Genomic DNA, 27,052 nt, shown 5'->3' with positions numbered 1-27,052 from the left:
GACTGTCTGCTCATGAAATCAGGGCTTTTGTCTGTCTTCTTCGTTTCTTCACGCACAGCACAGCACTTTGTAGGACCAGTGCTATAGATTCAGCACTCAATATTTGTCAAGTGATGATTATCTATTTAGTGGCAAATCCAAAATACATATTCTAATATTCTTAAAAACATCTAAAGAAGGCCTCCTGTGCTTTTTCTTTTTCACATACTACCTTTATTCAAACTTCCATGATCCACCTTCTTTAGAATTCCACGATTCTAATAGTCAATGGATTTAAATTATCTTTTTATTTATTAAAAACATAAGAACCAGGCTGATAAATCCACTTTTCTTTTTTGATATTAGGTAGTAATTGAAACTCTGTCAGTGGGAGCAACCATGCTATTACCTCCATTAAGAGAACGTATGGAATTACTTCATTCTCTTTTACCCCAAGGACCTGATAGATGGGAAAGCTTATCTAAAGGACAGGTGAGCCTTTTCATGGCATCTAAGTAATCTAGTAATATTAAAAAAGACAAGAAGATAAAGCTAACTGATTGTGTAGTGTTTATAAAATAATACTTGATGGTTCTGGTAAATCCTAGTATTTAATGTTTTCTGCTGGAGGAGTTCTCAAATTTCTAATGAAGGTGAAGTAATAATTTATTAAATTATTTAGAGGTAATTATGAAAATCATGACTAATTTTTTCAGCGTTGCTTTCACTGTCAGACCAGAGAGAGACCTTTTAGTTTATTTGTAGTGTACTGAGTTGAAATCAAGGGCATGTACTATTATTATTGCTTCCATGCCCAGAACTTTGTTTGAAATTACTTATATAAAAGGTAAAAGAAGATGACTATTATGAAAAAGTATTTGATGATATGAGTATGTTTACTCTTCATTTTTAATATCTTCTGTATATTAAAGTAAGTACATTTTGTTTAATCAAGTAGAACAGTCAATTATAGAGTTACAGATTTGAGGGAAGAAGTGGTACGTACTCATAATTAACAGATGCCTTGCAGTGAGTATTTTGCATTGGTTTATGTTTCAGTGATTTATTTTAAACATTAGAATAAGTAGTTTCATTGGTAATTCTGTAGAAGAATGTGTAGTATAGTTTATTTGTTGACATTCCCTACTCTTTACTTACAGTGCTAAAATCATGCAGAGTATATGCCATTTTAGCTTAGAGTTTTAGATATTATAATAAAGGCTGGAATAAAACTGTAAGTTGCATTTTCCCAAATGGTATTAATGGGATAAGTTTTCTTTTGATTACATACTTCCTAAAAGATTATTGTTAATCAGGATATGGAGTGAATTAGCATTATTAATGTAGCTCTTTTTGGGGATCCTCCTTTTCCTTTTTTAGTGCATTTTAAGCTAATTATTTCTTTGTTCCTATTTTATCAATGGAATTTTTATTTTTATTTTTTTAGAGAATGCAACTGGATATCATTCTGACAAGTTTGCAGGATCATACCCATGTAGCCTCCCTACTTGGCTATAGCTCACCCTCTGATGCAGCTGACCTCTCTTCTGTGTGTATGGGCTACGGAAGCCTGTCAGATCAACCTTATGGCACTCAGAGCTGCCATCCAGATACCCATCTGGCTGAAATTTTGATGAAGACTCTCTTAAGAAATTTAGGATTTTATACGGTAAGTTTTTCTTTTTCTTTGTGGTAAAAAAGAAAAGCCCTATTTTTATTATTTTTTTTTTGGTGGGAACGTATCACTACCTCATGTCAGGATATTTTGACATTTAAACAGTAATGAAATAAATAAAACTCAAGACTACACTTCCCCACAGCAGGAAAACATGTTAGATCTGAAATATTGTGAGTGCCTAGTGACTTACTAAGAATTCTAAAGAGAATTATTTTAGAATTTTACCAAATTTTTTTTGTTAATATACAAGAATAAACATACAAATAGTCAACAACATTTAGCAAGAGAAGAATAATGAGGGGTGGCTATAATAAGGATTGACCTTACCAGAAAATAATCTTAAATTAAGTGTGGTTGGTACTAAGAATAGGCTAGTTGACAGGAGAGAAGTCAGTGGGCACTAAAGCTTTCCCTGAGTTAGGGTGCCATTGATTCATACTCTGCAGTGGTTCTTAGATCCATGTCTTTTTTTGTTTTCATTTCTATGGGTTCTAACTCAGGCCATCATGTCTTAATACTGATAGCAGTGTTATTAGCTATTAGTACTAACAACAGTGTTGTTAGCTAATAGCAGTTTCACCGTGACTGGTCTCTTTTCAGCATCTTATTGCTAGAATAACCTTGTATCAAAAAACCTCATTGTATTAAATCAGATCCTTTTCAGATCCTTCATCATTTGTCTTATACCACTTTTATTTGAGCTCATACACATGGCACGCCTGTCTTCTGCTTGCTCTTCCTGTCTACTGATCTGTGACTTCTTTAACAATTTATTATTCTAAGAAGCCTTGCCCAAATAACCTCATCTTACCATGTAATTATAACTGCATATCCTTTAGCAATTTTTAGTCAAAAGTGTACCATGTAACTTAACTTTGAATTAATTGTTTGTGTATCATTTCTTATTGTCTCCTATGCCTCTTCAGGGTCAGGTCTGTATATTTTTTTCCATACAATTCTTAGTGTTTTGTTCTGCCCACATTAAAAAGTTGTTGACTAAATTGGAGTGCCAGTTGTTCCTATAGAATTATTTTCTCTGACATTTAAGAATGTAAATTTGATCTGATGTTTGCCTGCAAGTGGAATGGCAGCAGTGTTATAGTATATCTGTATCCACTTGCTATTGACTGAATTTTCTTCCCAAAGTTGTAAGGAACATCTGTGCTAAATTAAAGTAATGCCTCTATTATGTCATTAGGATTGAGGTAGATGTGTACATTACGTGGAAATGGCAATAAAATACTAGCTCCTTTTGGCCTAAGATCATAATAAAAACACTGTGATTTAAGCCATACTTGTCATGTTCCAAGATTTAAAAAGAATGGTTCTGTTCTTTGTTTGGTGTGATATAATAGAATACTCTGAAATGAATAGATTATAAACAATGCAAATTTATTTCTCACTTTTGGAGGTGGCAAGTCTGCAATCAAGGTGCTGGCAGATTTAGTGGTGCCTGCTTCTTGGTTTATAGGTAGCTGTCTTTTTGCCCGTGTCCTCACATAGGAGAGCTCTCTGAAGTCTCTTTGTAAGGGCACTAATGCCATTCATGAGGGCCCTGACCTCAGGACCATTTACCTTCCAAAAGCCCTGCTTCCACTTATTACTACAATGGAGGGATTAGGTTTCAACATAGAATTTTGAGGGGATACAAACATTCAGTTTCTCTCTAACAGTGCTTATTTGAGAGCTTACAATTGTACTTCTGTAGCAAGGGTCTTAAAATGTTGTGAGACTCTCTCTTGAATATTGTAATCATAGACTATATTTTATGTATAAAGATGTTCATTACATTTTTTATAAGCAATAATAAGAAATAAGAAATTGGAAACAACTGATATATAAAAATAGGAGAGTGATTAAGTAAGTTATGGTATATATGCTCAGTGGAATATAATATGACTCAAGTTTTACATAAACGTGGTTTATGAAAATGTAGAAAATGTTGGTGAATTTGTTGGAAAAAAGTAAAAATAGCATAAGCAATATTATGAAAAAGTAACAAAAATTCAGGAAAGAAGTACACCAAAAATATTAATAGTGATTTTTCTTTGGTTGGTTTGCCCAATTGTGATTTTTAACTTTTTAAAATTAGTTTTGGTATTTCCTAGATTTTTTACACTGCACATTTAAAAAATATTTTTAACTTGAAATAATTTAAAACCCAAGAATCATTCAAAGAAATCCTCATACCCTTTATTGCATTTGATCATTCTATCTATCTATCTATCTATCTATCTTTTATTCTAAATCATTTGAGGGTAAGTTGCAGATGTCATGCTGGCCATTCCTAAGCACTTAAGCATGCATTCCTTAAGAAGGACATTCTCTTACATAAGAACAGAACAGTTATAGAACTCAGGAACATTGATGTAGAACTGTTATCTAATATGCAGTTCATATTTAGATTTCTGTATTGTCCCAATTATGTCCTTTATAGCAACCCCCATCTCAATCTAAGATCACACATTATATTTAATTATCATGTCTAGTCCACTTATTCTTTTATAGTCAGAAACAAATTTAATGTTTAAGAATTATGAGCTTAGAAATAACACAACATGTGGAAACAAAAGCTTTACACAAGAGATCTGGAAACCAATAGCATTAAAATATTGAGGCCCTGGACAGGAAGTGCATTTGCTTAGAGCATTGTCCTGATACACCAAGGTTGTAGGTTCAGTCTCTAGTCAGGGCACATGTAAGAAGTGACCAGTGAATGCATAAATAAGTGGAACAACAAATTCATGTTGTGTGCGCGCTCTTTCTCTCTCTCCCCCTCTCTCCCCCTTCCCTTCCTCTCTCAAATCAATAAATGTAAAATAAAATAAAAAATACTGAAATTCATTGTCTTTGGGTATTGTACTGTTTTCCTATTTCCAAATTTCTTTAGTGAAATATGTATTTTTTTAATGGAAAAAACAAATTGAGATTGTCGGTAAATCTTACTCTCTAATAGCTAATAACAACATAGCAAAGATTTAAAGATAATAGCGAAGAAAGAAGACAGTGGCTTCTTAAATCAGAATCATTTATGGTAGGACATTACTTTCATTTTCAAACACTTCAAATATAATCTTCATTTATGTATCATTTTAGGATCAAGCATTTGGAGAGCTAGAAAAGAATAGTGATAAATTTCTACTTGGAACATCATCTTCAGAGAACAGTCAGCCTGCTCATCTTCATGAACTGCTGTGTTCACTACAGAAACAGCTGCTGGCTTTTTGCCATATCAATAACATTAGTGAGGTATGTGATTCTTTGCTTTTTATGGTGGTCTTTCTCAGGGACCTTGAAACTCAGCTACTTGGTGAAGCCATGATATTTTTGTACCTTGAATCTTTCAAGTAGTAATTTAGCAACTTTCTCCCCTCAGAACTCAAGCAGTGTGGCATTGCTTCATAAGCATCTTCAGCTCTTATTGCCTCATGCCACAGATATTTATTCACGTTCTGCAAATTTGCTCAAAGAAAGTCCTTGGAATGGCAGCGTTGGAGGAAAATTAAGAGGTGTGTTTGAAACTAGATGTCAAATTTAATCAGTGGTTGTAAAGTAGGTGTTTTTAACCTTTCCAAAACCTTATGAGGGCCTGAAACTTCTGAGTGGAATAAGAATGATCTTGAATCTCTTTCTTATTGAAAACCCCTTTGATCATGGTTTAGGGGTAATGGTAATAATACCGATCTGGTTAACCTTAACAGCTAAGTGACATGACAAAGGCCTAATTTTAAGGCATTGGATACTATATATGCAAAAAGATTAATTTTAAATGGCATAAAGTGAGATTTTTATCTGCTCTTTCTTTACCTTTCTTTAGCATTTTCCAGTGTTTCTCTTTCCTTCTTGAAATGCTTTCTTTTCCTTGGGCTTCTGTGTAATCATAATTCTGTTTTTACTCATGTCTCTCTGATCACTGTTTTTTGTTGGTTTCTATAAACGTTTCTTCCTTGGACATGCCCTTTAATGTGTAGGCCCCTCTGAATTTTGTCCACAACCCTCATTTCTCCCTGACTGATCTTATCTGGTTCCATTGTCTGACCACCCGGTGCATGTTGACTCTCCTGTGTGCACCTAGCTGAGGCTTCCCTTTTCATGTGAGCCTTTGTCTGATTACCTGCTGGTATCTTTTCTTGGTTGTCCTAAAGGCAGAAAACTCAGTAGTCTGTCTAAAACCAAATCATCTCAGAAGTTCACGGAAAAAAGAAAGAAATTGGGAAACTAAAACTGTTGTATACTAGACTCTTCCATTTTGTCGTTGCATAGGCATTTAACATTTCTTCTACTTAAACTGAGCTCATCTCTGAATGGTCCATCCTGCCCCAAAGTACAGTGAAATACGTATTGAAACAAAATTGATTTAAAACTGATACATATAATTAAAAGGTAGATGCTTTGAGGTGATCTTAATTTTTTAAAAAGTAAATTTGGTTTTAAAAACAAGGTTTCCCTCATTAAAATGTAAGCACCATGAGGGTAGGAATTTTTAGCTCTTTGTTCATGACTGTATCCCTTCCACCTAGAACAGCACTTGGTATATTGTTCAGGTATTCAGGAAATATTTCTGGAGTAAAAAAAAAGGTAAATTTGTGAATCAGAAATTGATAGTGCATTTAAGGGAGGAAGCTATAATCTTTTGAATTTGTTGGCAGGAGATAGATGTATGCTTTCCCACAAAGTGTCTGTTGGGGGCACTCTGTGAAAGTGAGGAAATATTAATACCACACCAGCTACCAGATACATGCTCAGCAAAGAGTTATTGAATTAGTGTACTATAGTTCTGGGTTAAATTTGTTTTTAACTTTTGTAACAATTGATCCATGTTGAATTTCTTACCTTTCATAGATGTGATATACGTCTCAGCTGCAGGCAGTATGCTCTGCCAGATTGTTAATTCCTTGTTATTACTCCCCGTGTCCGTGGCTCGGCCTTTATTGAGTTACCTCCTCGACTTGTTGCCACCTCTTGATTGCCTTAATAGACTCCTGCCAGCTGCTGCTCTGTTAGAAGACCAAGAGTTACAGTGGCCTCTTCACGGTAAGTAAAGATGGTAAAAGAGGAAATAATACTTTTGAGAAAAATGGTTCCCCTCGCATGCATCAGGTAAATTATATCTGACACTTGGGTGTGTTACGTAATGAAAGAGATAAAGTTGTTATCTTCTCAGAGATTACAGTCTGAAGTGGGCACTTATATGGGAAAACTTAAGAAGTTGTTCATATATAACAGTATCATTAAAATTAAAATGAAAAACTTTATAAAGAACATTTTGATAGCATAACTTATCTGAATATGTTTTAAATTTATAGCCTAATAAAGGGAATATATACAGAAAATGTTATAATTTCTTTTCCTTGTAAAATTATTTTGCTTTAATATCTTATTGTTAGTATAGGAAAAAGCTTGAGAATCTTGAATACATGATGAAGATACAATTATTAATGATTTTGTCTCAGGAGGGCCAGAACTGATTGATCCTGCTGGTCTGCCATTACCTCAGCCAGCTCAGTCCTGGGTGTGGCTTGTGGATCTGGAAAGAACAATTGCTCTCCTTATTGGGCGCTGTCTTGGTGGCATGCTCCAGGGATCCCCTGTGTCTCCAGAGGAACAGGACACTGCATATTGGATGAAAACACCACTTTTTAGTGACGGCGTAGAAATGGACACCCCTCAGTTAGGTAATGTGCTTCTTTGCAACATTTAAAATACATGTTTGTGTTTGAACCTCTATTAGAGATTTGTCTTATTTTGGATTTGCTAACTAGAAAACTGATAGGAAACAAAGCAGCAGTAGGAGGGTACGAGATCTGAGACTGTAACTTGGAGCCCTCAGAAAAGCAGTTAAATCCTGCAGCATTGTGTTTCAGCATTGGGTAGTGAAAAGAGCCTCTGAACTAGGAAAATGTAGTCCTGGTCCCATTCTGTCCCATTATTTTTAAATTTATTTTAAAGATTCATTTATTTTCTTTTTAAAAAGATTTTATGTATTCTTAGAGAGAGGGGAAGGGAAGGAGAAGAGAGGGAGAAAAACATAAACATGTGGTTGCCTTCTCACATGCCCCCTGCTGGGGACCTGGCCCACAACCCCGGCATGTACCCTGACTGGGAATCGAACCAGAGACCCTTTGGTTCACAAGCCTGCACTCAATTCACTGAGCTATACCAGCCAGGTGGTTTTTAATTGTTTTTATCCTCACCCGAGGACATTTTTTTCACTGCTTTTAGAGGAAGGGAGGGAGGAAGGGGAGAGAGAAACATTCATGTAAGAGAGAAACATCGATTGGTTGCCACCTGTATTTGGCCTGATTGGGAGTCAAACCCACAACCTAGATATGTGCCCTGACTGGGAATCGAACCTGCAACCTTTCAGTTATGGGATGATGCTCCAATCCACTGAGCCATACCGGCGAGGGCCCACTCTATCAGTATTTAGCACTCATTTTGGGCAAGTCACCTAACTCATAAAAATGGGAAAATGCTTGATTATTAGTGTTCTGGGGTTGTAAGGTTATGAAATTGCTTCATAGAATATAAAGCTTTGTAAGTTTACCTACCATGATTTACCAGTGTTCAATTTTCAAACACCTCTCAGAGGTGAGGGGCTTTCTCATCTTCCTGGCTGGTTCTGCTTTCATGCTGGTGTTACCTTATGTGATTTCTCATTTTTTTTCCTCCCTATTTATGGTGTCTTTAGGGATTCCTTTGTTCTGCCTCATCTCCCATTTGTCTACATTGCTATTAAGTTAGCTCTCTGACTGTCTGAACATGAGGATTTCTCCAGTTCCTGGACAGATGATCTAGTTGTTTTACTAGGAAGGTCCTTTAATCTTTCTGGGCCTCTAATTTCAATCCATAAAATAGTGAGTTAGATTTGATAGCCTATATGATCATATATACATGAGATATATATCTATTTATATCTTTTATATAAATCTTATTTATAACTGATATATATCTTATATATCTATATGTATCTTTTACATATATATCTAATATGTAAAAAATTCATTATTATTTGGTAAGAGAGAGAGACTCAGAGAGTGTCCATGAAGGAAAGTCGAAGAGAAATCTAATCTAAGAGGTCTCAAAAGGGGAAACAAAGACAGAAATCACAGAAAGATTCTGTTCTTGGGGGGAGGAATGGAGAGTGGAATGAGGAGAGTTGTTGAAGATTTTCTTCATCTTCCAAATAGGAATGTATATTCATTATTTCATTTGTGAACTAGAAGGTGATTCTGGCCATGGCTGATGACTGCTAGACTGGTACTTTGTGATACATGTATCCAAAAAAAAAGTAGAATTATGGTTCTTCATGAGATATTTAACATCATAAAAATGGTAACAGTGCTACCAGTATTTAATTCTGTGTTAGTCCCAGATGTCCTCCTAGGACAAAAGTATCAATTATATATATCTCTGCCTTCCTCATATTTCTGTTCTATTTATTTACTCAGTTAACTGGCCTTTAGTATGAATAAAATCACTTTTAGTTTTAATGTTATTTTTCAGTTTTTAAATTATAAAATATATTAGGAAAGGATATTTGTCCTTTGTAAAATTGTAAATATCTGATTATTAAATTATATTATGGGTTAAATTGACTTTTGGCATTAGTCCAAGAACCTATCATCTAGAGAACATTGTATTTGTATTTTAAATGGAAAATTACTTCAGAATACCAAATGTCCCATTGAAAAGATAGGAACCACCTGAACAAATGTTTATGGTATCTGTGATCTCTCTTGAATCATACTTAACTGATTATTTTCCCTTTGTCTACAAAAAAGAAGACATTCTTGTCTAGTCTCTTTTCCAATGGTCACATGTTCTCAAAGAGGATTTCATTCTGTTTTTGAACAAGAGAGTTCTTTGTTGCCGAAGCGTAGGCCCTGCCTACTGCAGTGCCAGAACGCCTCCCTGGGGTTTTGTCACTCATCCTCCTGGGGAAGGTGGAAGATGTGATTCTGTCTCCAGTTGAGAAACATTAAAGAACTTTGTAGCATCTACTTAAAACTGGTTTGAAATGTATCATTTTAGATGCATTAAGTAAATGTGGTAGGATTTTGTGGCACCAACATTTATGAGGTTTAAAATTAATAACAAATAATTTCATTTTTAGATAAATGTATGAGTTGCCTCTTAGAAGTAGCCCTTTCGGGAAATGAAGAACAGAAGCCTTTTGACTACAAATTGAGGCCTGAAATTGCTGTCTATGTAGACTTGGCTTTGGGTTGTTCAAAAGAGCCTGCACGAAGCCTTTGGATCAGCATGCAGGATTATGCTGTTAGTAAAGGTAAGATGAAGTGGATAAAGGGGATAAATACTGGGTTGGCCAAAAAGTCTGTATGTTTTTTTCCATATAAATAAAAGACACATTTTTCATTTTTACCAGTAACTTTGTTGATTTGTATATTTTGAGTATGTCAGCTGTCTTCTGCATGGTACAGCGTTGAATGTTCTCAATTAACATCTTGATTTGATCATTGTCAACATTGGCTAGTCTGCCTGACCATGGAGCATCATCCAGTGAGAAATCTCCATTATGAAACTTCGCAACCACTTTTGACACATTTGATCAGTCGCAGCAGCACCTTCTCCATATGCTGTACAAGTCTTTTTTTGTGTTTCAGTTGTATTTTTACCTGTCTTGAAATAATAAAGCATAATATGCCAAAAATGTTGCATATTTTCTTCCATCTTTAATATTATGCTGGCTATACAAAAATTCACCAACTTTGATGTATTTTTAAAATTGTTTATTTTTTAAAGATTTTATTTAGTAATTTTTAGAGAGACGGGAAGGGAGGGAAAAAGAGGGAGAGAAACATCAATGTTTCTTGTGTGCCCTCTACTGGGAACTTGGCTGGCAATCAAGGCATGTGCCCAGGCTGGGAATTGAACCAGTGACCCTTTGATTATACCAGCCACATCAGCTAGGGCTGATTTTTTTTTTTTTTAAATTAAATGCACACTGATATGACAGCTGTCACAATACAGTTTCACAAAATTGTTTCAGGTGAAGTTAAAGACAACTAAGCCCTATTATAAAAGCCATCTTACAGAAAAAAACAAATGTAACTTTTTGGCCAACCCAGTATGTGGATAGCTCATAATACTCATATACAGGGTCCAGCAGAAGTAGCACCTGCTTGAGTGTGGTTGGTAGAGTAATAATATGGGTGAAATAATTCATAGTTTTAATTTGAACATTTCACCTAAAATGTCATATGGTGTGTTGAGTGTGATATTGTTATCAGAATTACATGTTTATAATTTTGTAATAAAAGAGGGACATTATGTGTGCTGGACCCTGTATATGTAATAAATGTAAATAGAAAATCATAGGGCTCACCCTATTACATTTTATAGAAAAGGGTATTTTAAGAATAACATTTAAAAAATTTATTTTTCCTCTTTGTGGAAAATACTTTAGAGGTTTTCCTTTTTTTCTTTTCTTTTTTTTTTTTTTAATGTACACGTATCCCACTTGAAGCAAACCCACTATGGGACAATTGAGGTTTATATAAAAAATAAATCCAGAGGCAGTCTTTTTACTGAAGGATTCCATGCATTGTAAATGGATTTTGTATAAAAGTCTGTTTAATGGACTTTTTCCTCTGCAAACCCTAGTGTCAGAACTGAAAATATGTGAATGTGGATGTCTCAGCTCTGGGCCTGGACGTTTTTCTCCTCTGTAAAATAGTCAGCTACTTTGGAGTGCTGGTGAAGATACCAGTTTGAAATAAGGTGTACTGTGAAGCACAGTAGTAAAGTGCTATGCATGTGGTGGCATTTCAGTTTATAATATTTCATTAATTTTATGTACAAGTTTTCAAAGGATATGCCTGATTTATTTTTAGCTTCCCTTTTAACAGTGACCTGGATTGTTCAGAATCACATATTTCTAGTTGTCTGTTTCCATGTTATATATTTTTTATCCTGTATTTAGTTTCCCCCCTATTTCTTTGGATTTCCTTTCTTCTGTGGCAAAACTGTTAAAAGTAAATACATTTTCACCTTTTATTCTACTTTACTTTGTATAATAAAAGTGAAATGAGATATATATTATTCAGACCTTTAAAACACCAGCAAGATGATACCTTTGAAAGTTTTAATCTCATCCAGTTTATCATTCATTTTTTTTATTCTATAATGTTGACTCCCGCTGGAGGTATAAAAATAGTGTAGTAATGGAGACAAAAATAGTTTACTTTCAAAGTTGTATTTTCTGACATTATTATGTATACACATTTGCTTGGAATGGGCAGTTAAGTTTTCTTTAATATTATCACCTGTTCCATTGCAGTGAGAACTTTTTAAAAAGTATATGTAAACGTAAGATGAATAAAAACTTATCGTATGGCTCCATTTGCTGAATTGTTTATACACTGTATACTAGACTTTATGCTTGAATAGTGGAAACATTCTGTAGTGCTTGGTATGAAATGATTAAAACTGTAATGAAGATCTTTAAAAACAACTCATTACTTAAAAAATTACCTGGAGGTATATGTATCCACTTATTTGTATCCTCTTCAGTTTCTTTCTCCAGTATCTTATAATTTTTTGAGTATAGGTCTTTTACATCTTTGGTTAAATTTATTCCTACTTTTTTTGATGAAATTATAAATAAGATTGTTTTCTTGATTTCCCTTATTGATAGATTATTATTGGTGTATAAAAATGCAACTGATTTTTGGGTTTTTATTTTGTTTCCTGCTACTTTACTGAATTCATTTATCAGTTCTAGTAGTTTTTTGGTGGAATCTTTAGGGTTCTCTATATGCAGTATCATGTCACCAGCAAATAGTGACGATTTTACTATTTCCTTTCCAGTTTGGATGCCTTTTATTTCTTCTTTTTGTCTGATTGCTGTGGCTAGGACTTCAGTACTGTTTTGAATAAGAGTGGTGAAAGTGGACATGCCTGTCTTGTTCCTGATCTTAAAGGAAACCCTTTTAGTTTTTGCCCATTGATATGATATTGGCTGTGGGTTTGTCATATATGGCCTTTATTACATTGAGATTTGTTCCCTTTATCCTACTTTGCTGGGAGTTTTTATCATAAATCGTGCTGAATTTGATCAAATACTTTTTCTACATCTATTTTTTAAAGATTTTATTTATTTATTTTTAGAGAGAAGGGAAGGGAGGGAGAAAGAGAGGGAGAGAAACATCATTGTGTGGTTGCGTCTCATGCAGGCCTGCAACTCAGGCATGTGCCCTGGCTGGGAATCGAACCCGCGACCCTTTGGTTTCAGGCTGGCACTTGATCCACTGAGCCACGCCAGCCAGGACATTTTTTTCCCTACATCCATTGATGTGATCACATGGTTTTTATCCTTTGCTTTGTTTATGTGGTATACCACATTTAATGAGTTGCTGATATTGTATCACACCTACATCCTCAGATAAAAGTCTCACTTGATCATGGTGTATGATCTTTTTAATGTATTGCTTGACCCAGTTTGCTAAATTTTGTTGAGAATTTTAGTATATATGTTTACAAGGGATACTGGCCTATAATTTTCTTCTTTATAGTGTCTTTATGTGGTTTTGGAATTAGGATAATGCTGGCCTTGTAAAATGACCTTGGAAGTCTTCCCTCCTCTAGAATTTTTTGGAATAGATTGAGAAGGAGAGATGCTCATTCTTTTTTGAAAGTTTGGTAAAATTTACCTGTGAAGCCATCTAGTTTAGGAATTTTGGTTTTTGGTCACTGCTTCAGTTTCCTTAGTTGCTGTCTATTCAGATTTTCTGAATCATTCTGATTCAGTTTTGGAAGATTGTATGCTTCTAGGAAATTTATTCCTTTTGTTCAGATTGCCTCATTTGTTGAGGCAACCCTTTGATTCTCAGGCTGGCACTCAGTCCACTGAGCCACACCAGCCAGGGATTATTGCTTATATTTTTTTAAGTAAGTCTTTACTTTTTAAAAAAATCCTCTCCCCAGGATATTTTTATTGATTTTTACTGTAGAAAGAGAGGAAGCAGTGGGGGAGAGGCGGGGGGGCGGGAAAGAGAGAAACATTGATATGAGAGAGAAACATCGATCAGTTGCCTCCCACATATGCCCCAACTGGGGATCAAACTTCAACCTAGGTATGTTCCCTGACTGGTGACCAAACCCACAACCTTTTGGTGTACAACACAGTGTTCTAGCCCATTGAGCCATCCGGCCAGAGCTTGTATTGTTTTTTTAGACTCAATTTCATTTATTTCTGCTATGATCTTTATTATTCCTTGTCTTCTACTCACTTTGGGCTTTTTTGTTGCTCTTTTTCTAGTTCCTTTAAGTGTTAGTTAGATTGTTTCTTTGAAATTTTTATTGTTTCTTGAGGTAGGCTGCAGTGCTATGAATTTCCCTTTTAGGACTGCTTTGGCTGTGTCCTATAGGTTTTGAGTTGTTTTCTTCTCCTTTTCATTTGTTTTAAGGTATCTTCTGATTTCTTTCTTGGTCTCATTGTTAACCCACTCACTGTTTGGTAACATGCTATTTAGCCTCCATGCCTTTGTGTGTTTTCTTTTTTTTTTTTTTTCTTCTTCTGATTGATACCTAGTGTCATACCATTATGGTCAGAGAAGATACTGGTTATGATGTTACTCTTCTTAAATTTGAGACTTGTGTTGTGTCTTAACATGTTCCAGGTGTAGTTAAAAAGAATGTATATTCTCATGCTTTACAGTGAAATGCTTGGAAGATAGCAATTAAATTCATCTTATCTACTGTATCATTTAAGGTTGCTATTTCCATGTTGATTTTCTCTCTGACCATGATCTGTCCATTGAACTCAGTGGGGTGTTAAAATCCCCCACTATGACTGTTATTGTCCATCTTTCCCTTTATGTCCATCAAGATTTGCTTTTCATATTAGGTGCTTCTTTGTTGGGTACATAAATATTTATAAGGATTATATTCCCTTGTTGGATAGCTCCCTTTATCATTATGTAGTACCCTTCTTTGTCTCATACTGTGGCCTTTGTTTTAAAGTCTATTTTGTAAGATATAAGTACTGCTACCTCAGCTTTCTTTCCCTTTCCCTTTGCGTGAAATACCATTTTTCATTCCTTTACTTTTAGTCTGTTTGTATCTTTCTGAGGTGGGTCTCTTGTAAACAGTATTATATATATATGGGTCGTGTTTTCTTATCCATTCAGCTATTTTTTAAAATTTTTTTATTTTATTGATTTTTAGAGAGAGAAACATTAATTTGTTGTTCCATTTATTTATGCACTTATTGGTTGTTTCTTGTATATGTCCTGATTTGGGACTGAACCAGCAACGTTGGCATACTGGGAGAACATTCTAACCAACTGAGCTACCTGGCAAGGGCTCTACCCTATTTTTTTTATTAGATCTTTCAAGTCATTCACATTTAAAGTGGCATTATATCCAAAGAAACCTGAAACACTGAAAGAATATGTGCACTCCTGCATTCATAGCAGCATTATTTACAACAGCCAAGATTTGGAAGCAGCCCAAGTGCCCACCAGTAGATGAGTGGATAAAAGATATTGTGGTACATTTATACAATGGAATACTACTCAGTCATAAATAAGAAGGAAATCTTACTCTTTGCGACAGCATGAACAGACCTGGAGAACATTATACTAAGTGAAATAAGCCAGTCAGAGAAAGATAAATACCATATGATTTCACTCATATGGAATCTAATGAACACAATGTAGTAACAAGCAAAATAGAGACAGATTCATATGTAGAAAGCAGGCTGACAGCTGTTGGCAGTGGCAGTGGGGTGGAATGGGTAAGGGGGTAGAGCAAAAAGGGGAAAAAAAGAGTACAAACTCACGGGCACAGACAACAGTGTGGTGGTTGGAGATGGGGAGGAGCGTGGGGGGAGGTGGAAGGGGTATGGGGGGCTAAATGGTGATGGATGGAGACTTGACTTGGGATAGTGAACACACAGTACAGTGTACAGGTGATGTGTTGTGGAATTGTGTACCTGAAACTTGTAATACAATATTGTGAACCAATGTCACTCCAATAGATTAAATAAAAAGGAAAATAAATAAAATTTAAAAATTGCATAGGAGGATAATTCTTGCTACATTTGAAACACAGCAAAGGGTGTTACTTTAGTTTGCTTTTAAATTGAATTACTAGCCTGGTTGAACGGGGGGTCATGTTTGATTTTAAGTTATCACAGTTCTCAGGATAGCAAGCAGTCAGTCCCTGAACAGATAGTCTGTCAGGAACCTGATGTGGAAAAATTTTGTATGTTATAAAAACTGTCATTTTAAGATTCTCTGTGGGCTTTAAGAATTTCTTAAAATCTGTCATGTTTATATTGTCAGTTTTCACCTGTGAAATAGGTAAATATGAACTTAATTTTTTACCTAAGCATACAGAAATGACTGAAAAACCAAGATATTACATTTTATCTCTTGGGATAGCAGTTTTAAGCAGAGATTAGGACAAATAAAGGTAACTTGGGACTTAATATTTGCCAGGGTATCTTGTTTTGTTTTGCTTTTAAGTGGTACAGTAAATTTGTCAAATTAACAGTCTGTCTAGCAGACATCCCAGGAGTGGAATAGATAGGAAACATCCCACCACCATGTGGCATTTACTGACTGTACTGCACTTTTACAGTGCAGCATTGCTACGCTAACATGGAATTAAAGAAAGCACCTGATGGTTCTCATCATCTAATGCTCTGATTTGGATTTTCAATTGCATGTGCTCATTTCTGTTCAAATGTTTTATTTCTTACCCACTTAAATGTACACGTATTACCAATACCTACTTTCATGGTTTCAAATACCAGATATATAAACACCTGACTAGTTTACTCAATATCTCCACTTGGATATCTAATAGAAAACATTCAAAACCAGACTCCTGATTCTAGCTTCCTACCCCCTAAAAGTGTTGTTTCTGTGGTTTTCCTGTCTCAGTAAACGCCAACCACATTCTGAATACATTTATAGTCAACCTTGACTTCTCACATATTGTCACATTTGGCAAATCCTCTCAACTCTACCCTCAAAATACATATGGAATCTGGCCATTTCTCATTACCTTTATAGCTCTGACTTTTATCTGAGCCACCATCATTTCTCACTTGAATTACTGCAATAATTACTTCTGCTGTTGCTATTTCTATAGGAAGTTCTCCACTCAGCAGTTGGAATGAGTCTTTTAAAACAAGTCAGATCATGTCATATTTCTGTTCAAAGACTTCTAATGGTGGTTCCCATTTCCCTCAAAGTAAAACCTAGAGGACTTGCAGTGGCCTGCAAGGCCCTATGTGATCTAGTTGTAGCCAGCCTTATGATGTCTCCTACCACTCTTTTGCAAGTACACTTTGTTCCAGCCACACTAGCCTCCATGAACCCACCTCAGGGCCTCTAACCTAGTTATTTTGGAGGGGACACTGTCTCTATGTGGCCTCTTCCTGTACTTCACCTAGATCTGTGCTCAACTGTAGCTTTATCAGAGACCTTCCCAAACCAGCCTGTATAAAAGAGCAAGCCCAGCCCTGGCTGATGTGATTCAGTTGGATGGAGCATTGTCCCGGAGACTAAAGGTCACAGGTTCGATTCCCAGTCAGGACACATACCCAGGTTGCAGGTTTGATACCCAGTTGGGGCGTTTCCCCTCCCTTCTCCTCCACTCCCCTCCCCTCCCATCCCTCTTCTTTTTTCTGAAAATGCAATGAAAAAATAGCAACCCCACACAGTTCAATATTCCCTGTTCTCTTTACCCTGCTCTATTTTCCTCTATAGCACTTATCTGTCATATTAATGTTTTTACTTATTGTCTCCCTGGCTCTCCTCAACTAGAATATAAGCTCTGTGAGACCAGGGACTCAATTTTGTTCACTAGCACACAGAACAGTATGTAGGATCTGGTAGTGTATTTATTAAATAACTGTGAAGAAAAATAACATTCAGTTGTTGGATTACTTAAAGCTATTAAAATGACCTCTGAACTGTTTTCTGCACCCTTTTAAATGTCAATTTATCATTTTTATTTTCAGATTGGGACAGTGCAACTCTAAGCAATGAATCACTCTTGGACACAGTGTCTAGATTTGTTCTCGCAGCTCTTCTGAAACACACAAATTTACTTAGTCAAGCATGTGGAGAAAGCCGGCAAGTAACTTAAAACTATCCTCAGATATGTATTTGCTCTCATGATGCTAGAAATCATTGGGTAACTTTTCTATTTTGGTTCTTTATTTAGATATCAACCTGGTAAAAGCTTATCGGAAGTGTACCGTTGTGTGTACAAAGTTCGAAGTCGCTTACTTGCTTGCAAGAGCCTTGAACTTATTCAGACCAGGTCATCATCACGAGACAGATGGGTAAAGTTGGCAATCAGTTAATTTCTATGTTTTTCTGCAAGCTGTGAGAGTTTTATATTGGTTTATGTCAAGTAAGAAATGTATCTTGTTTATTGCAGATATACAATAAAATGTTAAACAGTTCTTTTTCTAGTGAAAAAAATTGGACAAGTAAAAGTTTTGGGGTTTATTTAACCCTACATTTATCAAGTTATGATGTGGCTGCTAAGAAAGTTTATAAACTCTTAGACTGTATAAATGATAATAACAAAATGAATTGTTAAATCATATGAAATATGACTCCTTTATTTTATGCTGGTCAGACCACATTTGAATTATCCTATTTAATAATTTATGAGGGGTATCAACAGACTACCTTGGATTGGTGAAAGGTTCAAAAATCATCTTCTATAAGAACTAGAGAAATGGGGAGTAACAGGATAGCTGCCTTAAAAATACTTAAAGAGCTTCCGTGTTTGAGAGGAAATAAAAGTGTTCCTTGCTGACCAAAGGGTAACAATTGAATGGAGAATCATTGTTAGCTGAATATAAGGGGAAAAAGCCTTCTAGTATTAAGAGTTGTTCACCACTGGGAGTAAAGATTGAAAGCTCTTATTAAGGATGTTCCAGAAGTATCATATTTCTCCATGTGTAATGCACATGTTTTTGCCCAAATTTTTGAGGGAAAAATAAGGATGTTCATTATACATGGGTAGTACCTGAAATAGCTTGTATCTGTTTTTGTGTTTTGTAATTATTTGTTACATAAAATTTCTTATACATTCAAAACTAAATGCTAAAATTCCTTTATAATACAAACAAGTATCTAAATATAAATAAATAATTTGAAATTAATTAAATAAAAATTGAATTAAATAAAATAAAAGATTTTTTTTCTGAGAGTTTGGACCAAAAACGTAGGTGCACATTATACACAGGAGCGCATTATACACAGCAGAATATGTTAATTCATACACCAAAAATGAGATGATTTTAAAGTGCTTGGTAATCCTGATAACATGATCCTGTATTTAGAAGTATAAGCCTGTATAACACATCACCTTCACAAATGCTTACTTTGAAACTTTATACAATGGGTGCTTTGTACTCTGTTATTCAGATTTTAGATTTTAAAAATCAAACTTTATCTCTACATTTCTATTATATTACTCTTTAGCATGCTCTTATTTAATATTTGTGGATCTGTTTGTTAGTGACCTTGAAACTCTGTGAAATATGTTAAGTTGGCATTTTGTTGAGGCTCATATTTGAAATTCCCATATATGGGGATAATACTTTATGTATTGCATGAGACCGACTGTTCAGTATCCCCATCTCAGTGAATTTCTTGTTATTTACATGAATTACAAAATAACTTTTTTATGTATTTGAAGTTATCATTGAAATTTTTTACTTATGCTTTATACTGAGATTTGTGGGGGAAACGATATAGTACTGTTAGGGTATTTGTTAGCATCTCTCTTAGCATCTGTTTTAAGGACTTTTTCCTCTAAATTACTGCTGGATAATATAACCGCCATGGAAATAAAACTAACATTGTTCTTCCTAAGTTTCTAATTTTTGTTTTTTTCAGGGGTAAACAAAGTAAAGAAAAAAACTAAAAACAATACTGTTTGTATAATTGAAATTTGCTGAGAGTAGAAATTAAATATTCTCACCAAAAAAGTAAAAGAAAAACAGTTTTACATTAGAATTATTAAACATTTATAGAGAATAATAATATACAGAACTTAAGGGAGATGAATGGAATCAAAATTCATATTCTTTAAGTACCTTTTTATTCTTGGTGTCATAACTCATTTTAAGTTGCAGCTCTGTAGTTTACAGCTGAATAGGAATTTGAATACCAGTTTATAAGAAGACATTGTAATAAAAATACTGAGGAAGAGAGTATATAGGTGTCTCTGTATTTTGTGTACATACGGTCTTAATTTTTTCAGTTTTTCCAGTATGTCTTTTTTTTGTAGTAATATTCACATGTTATTATTGATATTAGCAATATTTTTCATGATAAAGTCAAGGTCTTAATCAAGTTTTTGAAAATTACATTCAATGTGTGGCTCTCATCATTTCTTTCAGATCTCAGAAAACCAAGACTCTGCAGATGTTGATCCTCAGGAGCATTCATTTACCCGGACCATTGACGAAGAAGCTGAAATGGAGGAACAGGCTGAGCGAGAGAGGGAAGAGGGACATCCAGAGCCAGAGGATGAGGAGGAGGAACGTGAACATGAAGTGATGACAGCTGGCAGTGAGTATATACCTTACTTTACAGATTCACACTGTACCATTTTTTTTGGTAAGGGAACTGAGTGGAGAAGAAAGAGAAAGACAGAAGTTTCTCTACAGTTTTTCTAAAAGAATCTGATATTCTACTGGTGATCTGAATTTACATTAGTTAACATTTCAGCTCTGCGCTAGTTCCATTCTGAAGTTACTGAATTTCATGTTTGGGGCTAAAAAGCTCTGGAAGCAGGCTTTTAGAAACCATACCGGTTCCACTGAATCTCATGCAGGAAATGATGCCCATGAGTCATTGATAAGGTTATTCAAAGTATGTCCTCTCAGGGGCCAAGTTATCCATTGTGCGGCCAACCTCTGTGTGCTAAGGAAGAGAGCCCCCTTTCCATGACTACTAGGAGAGCCCAATTATTTGTATATGTTGAACTTCTAAAATCATAAATTTCACCCACTGACTACACTACCGTTCTCAGAAGGGAGCAAGAATATACATGAGAATACTATTGGCCGGGTAGATAACACTTTCCATACTTTTATATTCTGAGGCTACAGATAGTTTTTAAAGGTAATTATTTTTATACTTAAAGAGAAATATTAAAGTTTTTTAACCATTTGCTATTATCTTTTGAGTGATTTGGCTATTTCAAGTTAAAGTGTATGTTCATTTTGTGATCTAACATTATGGCCAGCTATGTATTTAGTATTGGTATTGTCTGTATATATCAATCAGTTGGACACTTACTTTATTACCAGTTTCCGTTCTCGTTACTTCTAAAAATGATCTTGAAGTGGCTCAAAACAAGACCAAAAATTGTTGAAACAAGAGGAAAAGATAAGATCTAAATGGAGAAAAAGGGGGTTGGAGATGGGAAGGGACAATAGCTATTGAAATACTTAGGCTGAGGAAACTTTTTGCTGTTGAACTTAAAACTTAGCCTAGGAACTCCTGAAAGCAAAGGCCAAAGGGTAAAAAAACAGTAGCAAAGTATAACCCTCAGTTATAGTAACAGAAAGCATCATAGTCATCTGTAGTTACTGTTTTTGAACCCCTAATATATGCTGGGCCCTGGGTCAAATGCTTCACGTAGATTAATTCATAATCCTTGCAAAAGTTTTGTAAGATGAGTTCTAGTATTACCCTATACTTAAGATGGTTAAACTGAAGTTTAAGTAACAAAATTATGTGCTTAGTGCCACAATTAGTAGCAGCTGGGATTAGAACCAGGTCTGCCCCAAATCCCTGTGACCATTCTCTTAATTACTTTAACTTATTTCTAGCTCTGGACTCTGCATTTGTCACTGTGATTTTTATTGAAATAGGGACTTTTAACAGCATAATGAAAATATTGCCATAATCTATAAAATACAGATCCATTTTTAAAGTTTAAATTTCCGTGTTAACAGAAGAATCTAGTATTTTACCAACTTTTGGCCTTGGTTCCTCATTAAGAATACCCTCTTCAGTGCAAATTTGAGCCTAATATTTCCTTCCTATTGTAAAGTATCTACCACTGCATCAGAACCTTGGTATACCCACTGACTTTTTACGCTAATAAATTGGGAAGAGCTGGCCTCAGATAGGATATTCTTGGTGGTGCCATTTGACTCTAGAGGTGATTTGGCTACACACACACACACACACACACGTTTAAGAGAATATATATGTATAATCGTCACCTGAGGATGATATGTTTATTAATTTTCAGAGAGGAGGAAGGGGGTAGAAAGGAGGGCGGGTGGGGAGAGAGAGAGAGAGAGAGGGAGAGAGAGAGAAACACTTATGGGTTGCCTCATGTACATGCCCCTACTAGGAATTGAACTCCCAACCTAGGTATGTGCCCTGACTACAGATCAAAACCACAGACTTTCGGTGCATGGGATGATGCTTCAACCAACTGAGCTACCTGGCCAGGGCTTTGGCCATATGGTTTAACCAGATTCTGTTTCAGCAAAGACTTTTAGCAGTTGTACTAATGTGTTCAAGACACTAATGTGTTCAAGATACAACTAGTGTAGGTGATAAGGTATTATATGGAATTTGGAAGGGGAAGGAGACCTTTTCATTATAAGTAGTGCAACTTACATTTTGTCTTTCTTTTGTAACCTGACATTTTTCATACCAACATCATGAACATAAATAGTTATTTTTATCTAACTAAGTGCTTCTCAAACTCTTGTGGGCTTCAGAATCATCTGGAAGGCATATTAAAACACAGATTGCTGGTCCCATTCCCAGAGCTTCTGATTTAGGTCTGGGTTGGACCCGAGAATTTGCATTTCTAACAAGAACCCAAATGATGTTGATGCTGCTGGTCTGAGACCACACTTTGAAAACCACTAATCTAACTTATAAATAAGAGTAGAAATAGAATCATCCAATCTAAGTTCTATAAAGGCATGAATGAGTATTTCCAATTGTAATTTTCATGAAAAGTTTAATATTTTATGTATATTTTTTATGTAATTTTAACTTAGTACTATACTGCATTTAATGTCTAAAAAATAATTTTTCCGTCTTTCAGTAAGTTTTTGGTCCAAATGTTTTGACTATTTTTATTGTTATTTTCTTTGCTCTTCTCTCCCCATGTGTTAAGACCTTGTTTTTGTGTTGCATGTTACAGAAATCTTTCAGTGTTTCCTCTCAGCTCGTGAAGTAGCTCGTAGCCGAGATCGAGATAGAATGAACAGTGGGGCAGGGTCTGGGGCTCGAGCTGATGATCCACCTCCTCAGTCTCAGCAAGAGCGAAGGGTCAGCACAGACCTTCCTGAGGGTCAGGATGTGTACACAGCTGCCTGCAACTCCGTGATCCATCGGTGTGCCCTCTTAATATTAGGAGTAAGTCCTGTGATTGATGAGCTTCAGAAGCGGAGGGAAGAAGGACAGTTGCAGCAACCTTCAACAAGTGCCTCTGAAGGGGGTGGACTTATGACCAGGTGGGACTGACTAGAAACTTAACACATTACTCTTCTCCTTTTGTTACGTTATGCATTGAAATGGTTTATTCTCATAGTTAAAGTATTCTTCTGAAATTAACACAGAGGTGAAGGAGGAAATGCAAATTGACTAGGATGAATTAAAAGTAACAAAGAGTAATACTCTTTGAATACGCTTCAGCCTGAAATATAAATTTCTGATTAAATAAGGAGACACAATTTTTTTTACATATAAACAACTGTAGTTGAGACACACAGAAAGTTATTTGCATGTCTCTGTAATTTAGCGGCACACCAGTTATTTTGATGTAATTGAGTGGGGCTTTGCGCTTTGACAAGAGTCAGGATTTTGCATTGGCAGGCATAATTACTACTCATTGTGTGTGTATTATCTCTATGCTGCTAGTTCCGTTAAATTTTATGTTCACAAACAGTCCCAAACTGAAAAACTTTTCTTTGTGCATGTGAGACAGGAGTGAAAGTCTTACTGCAGAGAGCCGGCTAGTCCATGCAAGCCCAAATTATAGACTGATCAAATCGAGGAGTGAATCTGATTTGTCTCAGCCTGAATCAGATGAAGAGGGTTACACACTGGTAGGTATTCCTAGATTCAGTCAAGAAGAATTTTTGTTTTCAAGGTATAGATACATAAGGCTTTAATTAGGGTAAGTAATATATGTTTGTTTTAGAATATAAAAACTTTTTAAAAAGAACTCTTGAGAGAAATGAGACAATTATATTGCAAAGATATTTTCTACTTATCTGCTAGTGACTCTCAGATTTCTGTCTTTAGCTCTAACTTCTTTCTAAACTGCAAATTGGTATATCTGAATCCTTGATAGATATTCCACCTGAATGTGTCAGGTTACCCCAGTCTTAACCTATCCAAAAATAAACTCATCTTTCTCCCAATTCTCTTCTCTCATGTTGCCTATCTTAGTAGGTGGTACTATTAACTACCCAGGCTGGAAACCTGGGTTCATACAGAGGCTACATAAACAAAAGATGTTTTAAAGATACTTTTAAGCATAAAAGATTCTTCCTCTAGAGAAAGTCAAACAGTGTCTTCAAAGGAGTTTCATTGTCTTGTGATGTTTTTGTTTGTTCTTCCTCCTTTTATTCTTTATTAGTATTTTTGTGCTCTCCGTTCATGTTCTTGGTATTGCAGTCTACTGAGATTCCTCTCCTTCCATTTTCTCCCAGTCTGATCAGTCTCATTATCTAGTCTTCCAACCCTGTGATAATTTTTAACACATATCATGTCCACTACTCAGAACCTCCAGTGACTTTCCTTTTTCTCAGAGTAGAACCCTAAGCCCTCACAGTGGCCTACAAGACTATACATCTTGGTCACACCACCTCTCCAGTCTCCTCTTCCCACTGCAGTCCTTGGTGACTCTCCTGCCACGCTGACCTCTTGGCTTTTCTGTGAACATACCACGCAACTTTCCCTTAGGGCCTTTACTTGGCTGTTTCTTGTGACCGAAATACTGTTGTCTGCATGACTAACTTCCTCCCTTCAAATATTCATTCTGATTTTACTTTTTCACTCAGGCCTACCCTGACCACTCTATTTAAAATTGTAGTTTCCCCTCCCTTCCACATACTCATTCACTCCTTGTATGCCTTGCCTTGCTTTGCTTTTTTAACCCCCATAGCACCTAACATGATTTACTTATTATATTTATATCAGTTTTTATTAGCCTACAGTAGAATATAAGCTCTCTGACAACAGGAATTTTTACAATTCACTGTTTTCACTGTTCACTGTTGTAGCCCAAGCACCTATATATAGTGCCTGGTACACAGTAGGTAGACACTACATATTTTTTGAATGAATGAATGATGGTCTAATCTATTTTGGTAAACTTTTTCTGCCCATTCCTTCTTTTTTACTTTTTAATTCGGGTTTTTGTTACCTTTGCCTGAACTGGTAGTTTTCAAACTGATCTCCCTGCTTTTTCTAGTCTCTCTGCTTAGAGACTACTCCTAAAGTTAGATCTCATAAAGATACAGACAACAAGAACAGCAGAACACCTGCTTATCACGCTACCTTCCTGTTTAAAACCTCAGTGATTGTCCTGCCTACCCAGAAATCAAAGGTTCTGGAAGATGTTGCCTGCCTGCATTTGGAGCCAGTTTTCTCTTGCAGTAATCTACATTTTTGCCATAGTAGTCAGACCCCAAACATACCTCTTAAGCCTTGGCTCAAGCTTTGTTTGCTTTAAATGTCTTTTTCCTGGATTTTGTTGATTAAGCTATCTCTCTCTTTTAACGACTGACTAAAATGTCCACTGTTCTCAAAAGCTTTCCCAAGATTACTGTACTCACACTGACTTTCACTGTCCTTTCCATAGCAGTTTGTTAGTAGCACTAATTTGTTACATGTCAGACTTATTTCTGTGTTATTGGTATTTCTTTCCACTAGACCTCTTAGAAGGCCTTGGTTTTTTTTAATAATGTCCTTGATATTTTCTACAACATGTAAAACATAATTGATAATTCATTTCAACTAAAGTAAGAAGATGAAGATAGATGTAATTAAAGTGGCATACTTTTTAGAAACAATGAAACTGACTAAGTCACAATAGGCTTAAGACTCACTGTTTATTTTGACACAGGGTAAGACACTTAAACCTTTCTGAGTCCCAGCTTCTGTATCTTTTATCTGTTGATTTATTTTTAGAGAGAGAGACCTCAGTTTGTTGTCCCAGTTATTTATGCATTGGTTGACTCTTGTATATGTCCTGATCAGGGATGGAATCTGCAACCTTGGCATAGCGGGATGATGCTCTAACCAACTGAGCTACCTGGCCAAGGCCCTAGCTTCTTCATCTTTGAAGTGGGCACTAATATTACCTTTTATACTTGCCTTAACTGGGCTGTGAAGAACAAGCTTGGTAATATAATTTCAAACATTTTGAAAATCATGTTTTCAAAACATCATGGGAAAATAGACCAGTAGAGGTGGGTTGAGTCCAGATTTAATTGCCAAGGTTCATTTAGTTTCTACAGAATTTTTAAAAGATTAATAAACACATTTTTTAAAACCATTGATTCTTGATTATCTTTCCTTTTGGAATACTTAGAAGGATAGTGCCATAAAAGGTAGAAAAGTCAAGAACTAGAGAGAGCATATTCTGTTATGCGTGCAGGGAACCCTGCATTGGGTACTTGGCTTCAGAGGGCTTGCCTGCTACAGATGAAGAGGAGCAAGCAGCGGGGACAGTTTGGGCTTTTCAGCTGAAATATATCACCCTTCTGTCTGAGGTTGTTTAGTACTGTTACTATCCTCAACATCTAGTAGTCCTTCATTTTTCCTGCACTGTTAGTGAATGGAGTGATTTTTAAGAAGTAACCATTATTAACCAGTTTAATACTACATTTTTGTTCTTTCATAAAGAGTATTAAGTGATACATTATCTACTTCTCTATCATAGTAAACAGAGAAGAAACCTACTCAGTTAAATCTAAGTTTAACTCCTAGCCCCTTCACTTCACAAAGAAATTGATTTGGTGTACAAAAATAAGTACTTTAGAAAAGGATAAGTTAAGTGAGTGAATTGGGGCTGAAAAAAACCGAGGAGGAAAATAAAGGAAAGATTTGCATACCTCAGTACATATCCTGTGATGTTTTATGCTAGAGGTGGGCCACCAAACAGGAAAAGCATAGTGAGTTGGTTACATGATTCACAGTATCTAAAAGATTAGGAAAGAAACCAATTTTCAAGGGTAACAGGTATTTCAGGTTCTGAAGTCTGAGATAAATTTCCTATATGAGCTCTCATGGCAAAGGTACTGTGTGATAAAAATGTTTTATTGCATGATGCAGTGATGTCTTCAGCAGCTCTTGTGGTAGCCATTTTGTATTTTGTCCAGCACCAAATGGCCTA

The 27,052-nt window shown here is 35.6% G+C and overlaps 1 protein-coding gene across 10 annotated transcripts in view; it reads left to right on the top strand.

The window, feature by feature from the left end:
- HERC1 (HECT and RLD domain containing E3 ubiquitin protein ligase family member 1) overlaps positions 1-27,052 on the top strand; it is a 179,421-nt gene that overhangs the window by 65,429 nt on the left and 86,940 nt on the right. For 8 of the 10 annotated variants that reach the window (XM_045822528.1, XM_045822530.1, XM_045822534.1 and 5 more), the window contains 12 exons: positions 346-471; positions 1,427-1,648; positions 4,754-4,906; positions 5,034-5,166; positions 6,500-6,691; positions 7,111-7,332; positions 9,774-9,947; positions 17,658-17,772; positions 17,864-17,984; positions 20,064-20,235; positions 22,820-23,159; positions 23,633-23,753. In XM_045822528.1, the coding sequence (XP_045678484.1) occupies positions 346-471; positions 1,427-1,648; positions 4,754-4,906; positions 5,034-5,166; positions 6,500-6,691; positions 7,111-7,332; positions 9,774-9,947; positions 17,658-17,772; positions 17,864-17,984; positions 20,064-20,235; positions 22,820-23,159; positions 23,633-23,753 (2,091 nt within the window). The remainder of the gene's footprint in view (positions 1-345; positions 472-1,426; positions 1,649-4,753; positions 4,907-5,033; positions 5,167-6,499; positions 6,692-7,110; positions 7,333-9,773; positions 9,948-17,657; positions 17,773-17,863; positions 17,985-20,063; positions 20,236-22,819; positions 23,160-23,632; positions 23,754-27,052) is intronic. The other 2 variants (XM_045822533.1, XM_045822531.1) reach the window with 1 other exon arrangement.

This window comes from Phyllostomus hastatus, unplaced genomic scaffold (genome assembly GCF_019186645.2).
Source record: "Phyllostomus hastatus isolate PE091 unplaced genomic scaffold, TTU_PhHast_1.1 phas_scaffold_501, whole genome shotgun sequence".
NCBI lineage: Eukaryota > Metazoa > Chordata > Mammalia > Chiroptera > Phyllostomidae > Phyllostomus > Phyllostomus hastatus.
Note: the sequence above shows the minus strand (reverse complement) of the source record. Positions and strands in the feature narration are given on the sequence as shown.